General features: G+C 40.0%; 1 protein-coding gene across 2 annotated transcripts; it reads right to left on the reverse strand.

The window, feature by feature from the left end:
* Window positions 1–1,934: 1,934 nt before the first annotated feature.
* Window positions 1,935–7,074, reverse strand: LOC112138523 (galactosylgalactosylxylosylprotein 3-beta-glucuronosyltransferase 1-like). 2 transcript variants are annotated; one of them, XM_024261074.2, is made up of 6 exons: window positions 6,880–7,074; window positions 6,487–6,650; window positions 5,989–6,413; window positions 5,587–5,883; window positions 5,429–5,517; window positions 1,935–4,107 (listed from the first exon to the last, which is right to left on the reverse strand). In XM_024261074.2, the coding sequence occupies exons 2-5, from the start codon at window positions 6,596–6,598 to the stop codon at window positions 5,434–5,436; spliced, it is 918 nt and encodes a 305-aa protein (XP_024116842.2). In that variant the 5' UTR covers window positions 6,599–6,650; window positions 6,880–7,074; the 3' UTR covers window positions 1,935–4,107; window positions 5,429–5,433. The 2 variants fall into 2 exon arrangements, with proteins under 2 accessions (XP_024116842.2, XP_036069686.1); XM_036213793.1 differs by having other exon boundaries at window positions 5,429–5,883.
* Window positions 7,075–12,612: the final 5,538 nt, after the last annotated feature.

The following is a 12,612-nucleotide window of genomic DNA, read 5'->3' on the forward strand; positions in this document are numbered from 1 at the left end:
ATCTGCATGTTTTGATGGCAGCGTAGGGGGGGGACGGTCACACTTCCATGACAGTGGAACAGTGCGAGGTTGGCTGCCTACAGACGGTTCCATAAGTGGAGGATGGACCAGGTCCACCTTCTCAGTACCTTCAAGGCCCAAATACTGTCTGTAGCCAGGCAGTCGTGCGCATGGACAGAGGTTTGGTCTGTGGTGATGAAGGACATGAGCAAACAGTTCAGGTGGGAGGAAACATCCAGCGAACCAAAAGCGTTTTTCCCCTGACCACCCCACATCCAGTTTTTCTGCTGCGCAACAGTTCAAGAAAAGATGAATCATTCTGGGAAGCCAATGCCGGCTCTGTGCAGAGAGCCGGTGTCATCACCTTCTTATTTACTTTAGGGTTCATCTTCATTTTACATCTTAATACAAACACACTCACCTGTTCTGAACTTCAACGTAATGTCTTTGAAAAAGTAAAAAAGAGGTTCAGTAGTTGTTGTTGCCTTCATATGCCAGCATGATTCCCTACAACGCCTGGTATGCTCCTGATGAGGCAGGTGATGGTCTCTTCTCTCACACCTGGACCAAAGCACCAACTCCTGAACAGTAACGTGGCATTGATGGATGGACCAAGACATGATGTCCCAGATCCAGATCTGGTCCCAGTCCATTACATCAAAACCTTCATCCAGCAGAAACTGCTGACACACTCCAGGCACATGAAATAGTCTTGTAACAGGAGGAATCCAGGACCAATCGCAGCAGCATACGGTCTCAGAAGGGCTCTGAGAATCTCTCCTCGTCATCTAATGGTGAGAACCAGGAGAGAGTTGTGAGGCAATCTAAAGAAATGCCAGCCCGAACCATTACCAAACCGGTCATGTTGGACAATGTTGCAGGCAGCAGAACATTTTCCATGGTGTCTCCAGACTCTGTCACACGAGAGTCATTATGTGGACTGTCCAGGAGGCTCTAAGCCTCTGTTTGCTCAGTTGATGAGCAATATACTCATAAAAAGAAAGTACATTTACCTTTGGTACAGGAAATAGATTTGTCTTGGTTTTACAGTAGTTGTACTTTTATTATGATGACGATATGATGTATCTTTACTAGTACTTCAGTATAAAATAAATGGATTGATCCACTTTGTTACATGAAGAGAATTGCTTGAGTGGATTTCCTGTGGCCGTCCCTGAGTTTGGGATGTTCTGTGTGTTCAGTTTAGATTTTCTGATAACTAATAAGACTTTAGCAAAGATGTTGTCCTCTCCTCTCTTTATGAGCGGTTTTATAGATCGTGCAAAGGGCATAGACAAATCATCTGACGGATCATCTGAGACGTCACCCAGAGGATTCTCAATGAAGACAACAGTCTACAGTCAGACACACAAACTGACTGCAGCTTCTTTAAGGGAAAGTTGTCGAAGGATCCATCCACCATAAAACAGGCTTCTAGCTTTGTACAAATTTGCCCCATAAGAAATCATAATAAAAGACTGAATGAGTACTTTGGTTACTAGGTTATAGACAATTTTATCTTTACCGTATCTGGACTTTTAAACACAGGAGCTACCTACCAGATGACCTGACCATCAAAACTGATAACCAGACCCTGATGCTGAAGACAACAGAAACAAAAACAGTCTCACAATGTGTCCAGATGGAAAACAGTGTTTTAGGTTCCCGAAGGTCCATTTTAGTATTTGCTGGCTGTTTAAATTGAGTGACATTGAACCAAAATGACTGAGGATTGAGACAAAAACACAAAAATTACTCCAGACCAACACAACCTCAAAGTGTTTAAATACAAAACTGTGTGTAAAAACAAACCATCAAGATCAATAAAATAAAAAGGGTAATTGTGTCGTGAGTCAGGGTGTATGGTGGGGTAGTGGTTAACACTTTTGCCTCAACAAGAAGGTTCTAGTTCAAATCCGACTTAGATTTATTTTAAACATGTAAAGAAAAAAATACAAAGCATAAAACAGTAAAAAAACAAAACAATACAATCTCCATTTGTAAAGAAAAAGTCACAAACTAAAGTCGATAAATACATGTTTGAAAAGGGGATAGGCAGAAGCAAAAGCTTGTTTAGGTCCATCCCTTCATGTTTTTATCTTGTAACATAGACATTTCCCAGTTTATAATTACAAACAAAACAATACTATATGACCATAGCTTTCAATTTTTCTTATTTTCACAAATAAAATCATACAAATTATTCACAGTCACCAGTTAACAATCAAAAAAGGATTTTAATTATAGTAGTTTTTATTATTCGTATACTTTGACAACAGCTTCTCTTTCAGTTTCAATGTAAATAGTTTGATGCGTTTACATTGTTTATATTGTTTTTCAAGCCCGTTCCACAGTTTTGTCCCACACTCTGATACACACACTCTTTTGAACTGTTCAAATTTTTGGTTGTTTAAAAATACCATTTCCCCTCAGTGCGTAATCTCCGTCCCTCTGTCTAAACTGTTTCTGAATATTGTGGAGTAATAACTTATTGTTGAGTTTGTAGAGAAGTTTTGCTGTGTACAAATAAACTAAATCAAAAAATTTGATGACCTTAGAACTTAGAAGTAACATGTTAGCATGATCACAGTATCCCGCTTTATGAATTGTCCTTATTGCGCGTTTTTGAAGGATGAAAAGGCTATTTAGTGATGTTTTATTGGCCCATACTTCAATACACTAAATTAAATGTGACAATATTAATGAACAGTACAATGTGTGCAAGGATTTGTACTTCAGAACGTATTTTACTTTATGAATTATTCCAATACTTTTAGATATTTTACTCTGGACATATTTAATATGTGGCTTCCAGGTTCATTTGTTATCGATAATTATGCCAAGGAATTTAATTTGGGGTACCATTTCTATTATAGTATCTTCTATATATATTGGCAATTCCGAGTTAATTTTAGAATTACCAAACATAATTGTCTTAGTTTATTTAAGTTTAGAGATTGTTTATTTATGTCAGTCCATGTTTTGATTTTTTTAAGTTCAGAATTTATTGTATTTATTAGTGTATTGTAATTGTCATTTGAATAAAATATGTTGGTGTCATCTGCAAACAGTATTATTTTTAATTAACGTGACACGTTGAAAATATCATTTATATAAAGGTTAAATAATTTGGGACCTAGAATTGAGCCCTGAGGGACACCACATACAATGCCCTCACGTGTTGACTGATATTCCCCCATTTTAACGAACTGTTGTCTGTTAGTCAAATAACCTTTAACCCAGTTCAATGCTACCCCCTGATGCCATACCTATCTATTTTTTAAGTAACACAGAATGATTGATTGTGTCAAAAGCTTTCTGGAAATCAATAAATATTCAGACAGAAAATTTTTTTGTATCCATTGCATTAGAAATTTCTTCCACGGCTTCTATCAGGGCCATTGATGTTGACATGTTTGTTCTAAACCCGTACTGGCTATCGTTTAGTAGTTTATGTTTGTTTATAAATTTACTAATCTGTCATTAAAAAGTTTTTCTAAGATTTTAGAGAACTGAGATAGCAAAGAAGTTGGTCTGTAATTTGTGAAGAGGTGTTCATCACCACTTTTATAGACCAGAATGACATTAGCAGTTTTCATTTCCTCAGGAAAAATTCGCATTTGGAGGGACTGATCCAGATGTAAGTTAATGGTTTTAGAATATCATCTATCACCTTTTTAATTAACACCATATCTATATCATTACAGTCCGTAGATGCCTTATTTTGGAATTTCCCCAAGTACTCTGGTTTCTATTCACAGTCCAAAAACATGCTTCACAGGTTATTTGTTGTCTCTAACTTGTTCCTAAGTGTTCACTTGAGTCCAAGTTTGTGTGTGGTCATGTTTCTCTGCGACAGATCGAGGATCTGTCCAGGATGCAGATCCTTTACCCAACTGTAGCTGGGATAGGCTCCAGCAACCTTGTAGCTCTGAAGAGAATGAACCTGGTTTAGAAAATGGATGGCGTCTTGAATCTGTTCATTTATGCCAATTAAAACACTTTTGATCTCAGTGTTGGAAGCTCATGATGTGAAGTTACAGGAACCGTGTGGGATCAAAGTGAGGACCCTCAATGTAAGCTGCTCCAAATCGCTGCAGTGACCTCCTGGAGAAGAAGAAGAGAATAGGAGGGAAGAATGAGAATAGCTGACTGCACAAGGTTCAAGGTGAGATGGGAAACAGGGGGAGAATTTAACCCATTAAATCCCACCGGTCGCAAATGTGACCATAAAAAAATGTTTCATTTCTAAGGTTATAAAAATGTTACTGATTGATCTATCTTTGTATTTTCAGCATATATTGAAAAAATAAAGGGTCTCAATGAAATATATGCAGTGTCACATGTGTACTGTAAAATGTCACATGACCAGAGCTGTTCACTTCCTGTTTGCGCCAAGAGAAGACGATGATAGTGAAGAAGCGTTCACAGAAAAGGGTAGAAAAGCATGTTAACATTAAGATAAGACATTGATTTTTGGTACACATCATGTTTAAGATGTCTAGTATTGATGTTTGCATTTGCAATTAATCAATTTTGTTTTATGTGATCATAGTACAAACATGTCACTGGCAACAATGGTCACTGGTGGGATTAGCCATTGTATCTACATGCTAATACACTTAGGTTAACCTTATTTTCTGCTGATACCTACATTTTTGCCTCATTTTACACACACGCACACATAAAGAAACACACACAGGAAATGTTTTTGCGTTATCATTTATGTTCTTTGAAAAATTACCAACAAAATCATAATTTCTTCCTGGGTATTTAAACTTATGAATACAACTGTACATTCCATTTTCATGACGTCTCTTAAATCTCAAGGGAACTACAATACACACCAGCAGCCACTCGTGTTCACAACCCTCCTCAGGCCCGGACAACCCAAAAACAGCCAGTGCCTGTACGGGTCAACCCCCACACAGGTGTTGATACAGGTTGTGTCTGAAATCCTCCTCGCATCACTATATACTGCGCTCGCCATTTACTAGTGCTGTCCGAATTCAAATTCAAAAATCAAGTGTGCTTGAAATTTCCCAGAAGTCTTTGCGAAAAACTAGTGTGCATCAATGCTCACTAGATTAGCGAATATACCACAATGCATTGCGGTTGAACAAATAAACATGTTTAAATGTTTTTTTTAATAAACCATCCATACTTTCACTATCAGAACACAGTGAAGTCATAAATAAATGTCGTGAAATATTCATATTTATTCTATTTTTCACTTTATGAAATTGGTGACGTCATATCCAGTGTTTAGAAAAGCGAAAGAAAAGTAGTGAACAACGTGTCTGAATTACTTTTAAAATCCAGGGGACTATATAGTTTTTTAATAGTTAGGAGTTGGGGGCGGATTTAGACACGACCTAAGGCTCAAACAATGTGATAAACATACAGCCGTTCAGTTCTCTGCTCTCACCTGTTTTATATTTCTTCTATGACGTCTGCAAATCCTGTGATGTTTTTTCTCAAAAGGGGGTTCTGCGTTCGTGTGTGCCACACTAACACCTGCACGGAATGAGGAAAACCGCCACCGTCAGACTGAAGAAGTTTCACAGTATGCAAACATGCTCTTACCTTAGTGCAGTTTGAAGCTTTTGGCTCTAAATCACTCAGAGATACCAGGTCTGACAGTAAGCTGCTCTCTTGATATCCTGGCTTCACGTCTGTTAGTTTGAATGAAGCCTGAGGTTTGGTCAGAATGAGCTTGAGGTTCACTGCAAACCCAGCCATGTCGACGGCAAAAGGCCGTTGGGGGTCAAAGAGGACTCTCCAACCGTATACCTTTCCTGAGGAGTTTACTTTAGGGGATTCATACAATAAGGAACCCACAAATGCCACAGGCCACACGGACACTTTTGTAGTAAAACGCATCTGACAGACGTAGAGAGAAATAAAATGAAAGTCTGAGTTTAGCTTAAATCAAAGATCAGGAATTCATGAATATTAAGGAGTTTAGCTTCAAACAGACCTACTCACCTCCTCAAAAAGTTGCAGACTGTAGGTGTTGTCATCATCTGCAAAGTAAACAACCCCCTGCTGGCTGTCATTTGCAGTGTAGGTCTGTAGTAGCCACTGCAGAGCCAGGTTCCTCTGCAAAGTGCCCCGAGGTGGCTTCACTTTCATCCCACTGCGGACTTTAAATTTCAGAGGGGTCGCCACATGAAGGTGGGTGTGGTTGAGTCTTGTGCTCTGGAGGAGGTGGCTGACCAGAGGAGATGTCTTGTTGGAGTCCTCCACAACGATCCAGTGCAGGTTGGGAACGTGGAGGAAGGTGTGGGCCAGACGAGTCAGCTCTGCCTTCTGCACCGGCCGACTGTACGTCGGAGTGATGGCGTAGATAACAGGGAGACTGCTGGACCAGGGGGGGGGGCGGGTGTAGACATACTTGGTTCGCACTACTTCTACAGTCAGAGGTAAAAAGGATCAGACATGCATAAGATCCGAGCATTTTGTCTCATGTTTGGGCTTGTTTACCTTTGTAATACAAAGATTGAAGCGCAGCTCTGTTATGAGGCCAAAGAATGAGCAGCAAAGAGCAACTCAACATGATCAGTGTGAGAAACAGAGTTTTGTGTTTTATCTGCATTGTCCAGTCGGTTCTAAGGTATATCTCCCCAAAGAAGATGACACTTGATATACTGTAAAAATCAATCAGAGAAGAAACAAAGAAAATGTGAAAGTGTTTTTATGATTAATGAGATTTTTTCAAACATCAGCCTTAAAGGGAATTTAAACAAATAAGGCAAACAAAATTTAAAGCTATGCTCTAAATGAAAAGATACACATCCACCCACAGTCCCTATAATAGAAGTAACAATCAGAGATTCTGTCATCTAGAGGGGAAGTCCTTGCAAAGCTGGAACCTACCAGCATGCAGCAGGATCATGCAGCAGGAGAAAACGTCCGTGTCGCAGACAAAAAAACCTCAGTCCTAAAGATCCAGGCGGCTGAAAGAGGACAAAGCATGTAGCCAATGCTAACACTGCAGGAAACACTAAACGATTAAGAAGTTGACGTTTTGTTTGTTTGTCATTATTGTTTCAATAATGTTTCGCTTTTCTTTTAAAAAATGACTGCACTCCACAGGGCAAACTGTTTTGAAAGGCACCAAAAAAATGTCCAACACAAATTTTAATGTATTCGATTTTTTTAAACAGCGCATTAGTGGACTCCAGAAAACCAACTTTATTTATTGATCTAATTGCTCTTTTTTGAAGTTTAATTATTGGATCAATATTTGTTTTGAATATATTTCCCCAAATTTCACTACAATACTGAAAATATGGAAGAATTAAGGTTGAATATAAAACATTCTGTACTCTGTGTTCCTTAAATGTAGCCCCGAGGGGGCCCAAGCCAGGGTCTCATTGTGCCGGTCCCAAGCCCGGATAAATACAGAGGGTTGTGTCAGGAAGGGCATCCGACGTAAAATCTTGCCAAATCAAATATGCGAATCAGACCTACGAAATCCATACCGGATCGGTCGAGGCCCGGGTTAACAACGACCGCCATCGGTGCTGTTCACCGACAGGGTGCCGGTGGAAATTGGACTACTGTTGGTGGAAGAAGGAGAGGAGGAAGGCGGGTTCGTAGGGAGAGAGAGAAGAGGAAAGTCACTAGTGTTGGACTGAGAGTTGGGACTTTGAATGTTGGAACTATGACAGGAAAGGGTAGAGAGTTAGTGGACATGATGCAGAGGAGAAAGGTAGACATACTGTGTGTCCAGGAGACCAGGTGGAAAGGTAGCAAGGCTAGAAGTTTAGGAGCAGGGTTCAAGTTGTTCTATCATGGTGGAGATGGGAAGAGAAATGGAGTAGGAGTTATCCTAAAGGAGGAGTTTGTTAGGAGTGTTGTGGAGGTAAAAAGAGTGTCAGATAGAGTGATGAGTCTGAAGATAGAAATGGAGGGTGTCATGTTCAATGTTGTTAGTGGGTATGCCCCACAGGTAGGATGTGAGCTGGAAGAGAAGGAGAAGTTCTGGTTGGATCTTGATGAAGTGATGATGAGCATCCCTGGAAATGAGAGAGTTGTCATTGGTGCAGATTTCAATGGTCATGTTGGTGCAGGAAACCGAGGTGATGAGGAGGTGATGGGCAGGTTTGGTATCCAGGAGAGGAATGTAGAAGGACAGATGGTGGTTGATTTTGCAAAAAAGATGGAAATGGCGATAGTGAATACATTCTTTGAGAAGAGACAGGAACATAGAGTGACCTATAAGAGCGGAGGTAGAAGCACACAGATAGACTACATCTTGTGTAGACGGTGTAATCTGAAGGAGATCAGTGACTGTAAAGTAGTGGTTGGTGAGAGTGTTTCCAGACAGCACAGGATGGTGGTGTGTAGAATGACTCTGGTGGTGAAGAAGATGAAGAAAGAGAGGGCAAAGGCAGAGAAGAGGACAAACTGGTGGAAGCTGAAAAAAGAAGATTGTTGCATGACTTTTAAGAAACAGTTGAAACAGGCTCTGGGTGGTCAGGAGGTACTCCCAGATGACTGGATAACTACAGCTAATGTGATCAGGGAGACAGGTAGGAGTGTACTTGGTGTGTCATCAGGAAAGAGAGTTGATAAGGAGACTTGGTGGTGGAATGAGGAGGTGCAGGAGTGTATACGGAGTAAGAGACTAGCTAAGAAGAAGTGGGACACTGAGAGGACTGAGGAGAGTAGACAGGAGTACAGGGAGATGCAGCGTAAGGTGAAAGTAGAGGTGTCAAAGGCCAAACAAAGAGCTTATGATGACTTGTATGCTAGGTTGGGTAGTAAGGAGGGAGAGACTGACCTGTACAGACTAGCAAGGCAGAGAGATCGAGATGGGAAGGACATGCAGCAGGTTAGGGTGATCAAGGATAGGAATGGTAATGTGGTGACAGGTGTCAGTGGTGTAATGGAAAGATGGAAAGAATACTTTGAAGAGTTGATGAATGAAGAGAATGAGAGAGAACAAAGAGTAGAAGAGGTGACGGTTGTGGAGCAGGAAGTAAGAAAGATTAGTAAAGGTGAAGTGAGAGGGGCTTTGAAGAGGATGAAGAGTGGAAAGGCTCTTGGTCCTGATGATATACCTGTGGAGGTATGGAAGTGTCTAGGAGAGATGGCAGTGGAGTTTTTGACCGGGTTGTTCAACAGGATCTTAGGTGGTGAGAAGATGCCTGAGGAATGGAGGAGAAGTGTGATGGTGCCCATTTTTAAGAATAAGGGAGATGTGCAGAGTTGTGGTAACTACAGAGGAATAAAGCTGATGAGCCATACAATGAAGGTGTGGGAAAGAGTAGTGGAAGCCAGACTAAGAGCAGAAGTGAACATTTGTGAGCAGCAGTATGGTTTCATGCCAAGAAAGAGCACTACAGATGCAACATTTGCTTTGAGGATGTTGATAGAGAAGTACAGAGAAGGTCAGAGAGAGCTCCACTGTGTCTTTGTAGATCTGGAGAAAGCTTATGACAGAGTGCCCAGAGAGGAACTATGGTATTGTATGAGGAAGTCTGGAGTGACAGAGAAGTATGTCCGAGCAGTGCAGGACATGTATGAGGGCTGTAAGACAGTGGTGAGGTGTGCTGTAGGGGTGACAGAGGAGTTCAAGGTGGAGGTGGGATTACATCAGGGATCAGCTCTGAGCCCCTTCCTGTTTGCAATGGTGATGGACAGACTGACGGATGAGGTTAGACAGGAATCACCATGGACTATGATGTTTGCAGATGATATTGTGATTTGTAGTGAGAGCAGGGAACAGGTGGAGGTGGAGTTAGAGAGGTGGAGGTTTGCCCTGGAAAGGAGAGGAATGAAGGTTAGCCGCAGTAAGACAGAGTACATGTGTGTGAATGAGAGGAACCAGAGTGGAAGAGTGAGGTTACAGGGAGAAGAGATAAAGAAGGGGGAGGAGTTTAAGTATTTAGGGTCAACAGTACAGAGTAATGGAGAGTGTGGAAAAGAAGTGAAGAGGAGAGTGCAAGCAGGTTGGAATGGGTGGAGAAAAGTGTCAGGTGTGATGTGTGACAGAAGAGTTTCAGCACAGTTGAATTATTCTGGAATAATATTCCTGCCTGTTTATTATTCATAATTATGTTAAAAAGTTAAGGTTAGAAAGTTTTAAAAAATTGGCATTCTGATAGCTTTTTGGACCATTTTGGCATTTACTAAGATTTTTTAGGCTGTTTTGGAGTTTAGTTAATATTTCAGCAACATGCTGTTCTGGCTAATTTGGGATTTTTTTCAGTTTTCTAGGCTACTCTGAAGTTTAGCTATTTTTTAAGCTACATGCTAGCTCTTTTGGCTAAAATTAGTTTTTTTTTTGTAGATTTTTAGGCTAATTTGTAATTTAGCTAATATTTTAGATGACTATCAGCTTCAGTGATTTCAGCTATCAGCTTCAGCATTTTTAACTATCAATTTCAACATCAGTGGCCAAATTCAGCTAAAAGCATTAAAACAAGCATTATTGTAATGCTATATATCTAGTTCATAATCATGTCAAAAAGTCACTTTTTCAAAGTTTTAAAAATCTACTTTTAGTTTATTCAATAAATGTTTATCCTGTTCGACCACAGGTGTGTTTGGGATTTTGGCTCCTTGTGCGACTGAGTTTGACACTCCTGTTTTAAGGCCTAAAGGGAACCTTGTGGAGCACGATCAAACACTTAAAGAGGGCTTAATCCAAGTGATCTGCACAGTCAACAAACATTTTGGAAAAACATGTGCGTAAAGTTTGGCTGGATCTCTGCGCAGCGCGCAACACGCAGCCTTTCGGGTGGGGAGCGCGGACTGTCAAACTTTATTTCAGCAGGGCTGAATCAGTGACCAGCGCAGTCAGCAAACATTCTGGAAAGCTAAGTGTGTAATGTTTGGCTGAATCTCTGCGCGGCGCGGAGCGCGCAGGCATGCATGTGGAGAGTGCGGACCTCCCTGAGCACCCAAAATCAGACGTGCGCTCCATTATAGTGTCACCTGCTTGCGAGGGAAGTCAGTCGTTTTAAGCACATGACATAATAACATGATCATCTCCTGAACAAATTCAGGAATGCTGTCAGACAAATCATTCCCGTGTTTTCAGGACTGTGCGTGCACAATGGCGCAAGCCGGGTAAAGCTTACGCTCTGAAACGCTGGCCGATCTTTATGTGTTTGTTGCACTAAGGTGGTTTCTGCAGTAACTTGACATGTGGTAAACTTTACCGCCATCCACATGGTTTTATAATGGCGCGATTTACCAAAATCAACATCTGTGACCCTCCTGTGTCCCTCAAAACGCACACTGCGTGATCATGCGTGGACTCGCCGCTCCTGTCTCAGTGAGAAATGGTTCAACGTTCAATCGAGCGAAGACTTCCCAAAGTCACACAAAAAGGTTTTCCAGATTTTGGAACTTGGCACACACAAAAGGTACACCAGATTATTTGGTGCACGGACGATTTTTGAAAAAAAGTTCTGCGCCTTATTGTTCAGAAAATATGAGAATAAAGTCATAAAAGTAAGAGAATAGGTCAAAAATGTAGAAGAACAAAGATGTAAAATAATGAGAAAAAATATAATTATACAAGAATACACTAAACTTAAAAAGTTGTCATTTCATGGTGTTAGCTAATATTTCAGCTACATGTTAGCTGTTTTGGCTAATTTTGAATTTTTGTTCAGTTTTTTAGGCTAATTTGGAGCTTAACTAATATTTCAGCTACATTCTAGCTGTTTTGACTATTTTTGTTTTTTTCTCAATTTTTAGGCTATTTTGAAGTTTAACTAATATTTCAGCTACATGTTAGCTGTTTTGGCTAATTTAGAATTTTTACAGTTTCCCATTTCTCCTAGGAGACCACAGACTCTCTCTGAATTGCTCATCGATTGTTGCTCCTCCACAAAATTCATGATTTCTCTCAAACTTCCTCTTCTGAAGAGTTATATACATAAACCACATATATATATATATATATATGGTTTTATATTTTCTTTTTTAACCCACACCATAAAGATAGTCTTCACGTATAGAGATTTCAAAATGAAGGGACGTGTGTGTTTGTCAGCTTTTTTCCTTTTGTTCAAAGCTACTTTAATTTTGTTTTTGTTAACGCAAAGAAAAAAAAAACACCTATCATACTAATTTGAAAAAAGATTTTCATCAAGAATTAACTGTTTTTTTTCTCTTTTGTCTTTCAATTCATTAAAACTGTATCGCTCCAAACAAATAAAAAAAAAACTAATCTATTCCTTGCTTTTTATCTTCAACTGAAAGCAGCTCAAGTTTTTGAGCCATAACAGTTAATATCTGAACCCATTAGAGAATAGATGAGACAACATCTGATCTATTACACTCTGAGGTCCTGCACTTTTAACGAGCAGCATCAGTGGATCAATAAACAAAGTGAATTTAAAGCAAATATCCTGCTCATGCAACCGGATAAACGGATGAAAAAAACAGCAATCCCTGGAAACAAAGATAAGACTTAACCAGACGAAGTATTCAGACATTACTTACTGAGCACTGCAGAGGGAATAACAACTCAAACGCTTTTCCAACACAAGAAACACATCAAAAGAGATTCAAAAGACAACTGCTCAACAGGAGTAAAGAAAGGACGGGAGGAGAAGGAGGGACTTGTTAAATAATGCATACACA

The sequence above is a fragment of the Oryzias melastigma genome, linkage group LG10 (genome assembly GCF_002922805.2).
Source record: "Oryzias melastigma strain HK-1 linkage group LG10, ASM292280v2, whole genome shotgun sequence".
In the NCBI taxonomy this organism is placed as follows: Eukaryota; Metazoa; Chordata; class Actinopteri; order Beloniformes; family Adrianichthyidae; genus Oryzias; species Oryzias melastigma.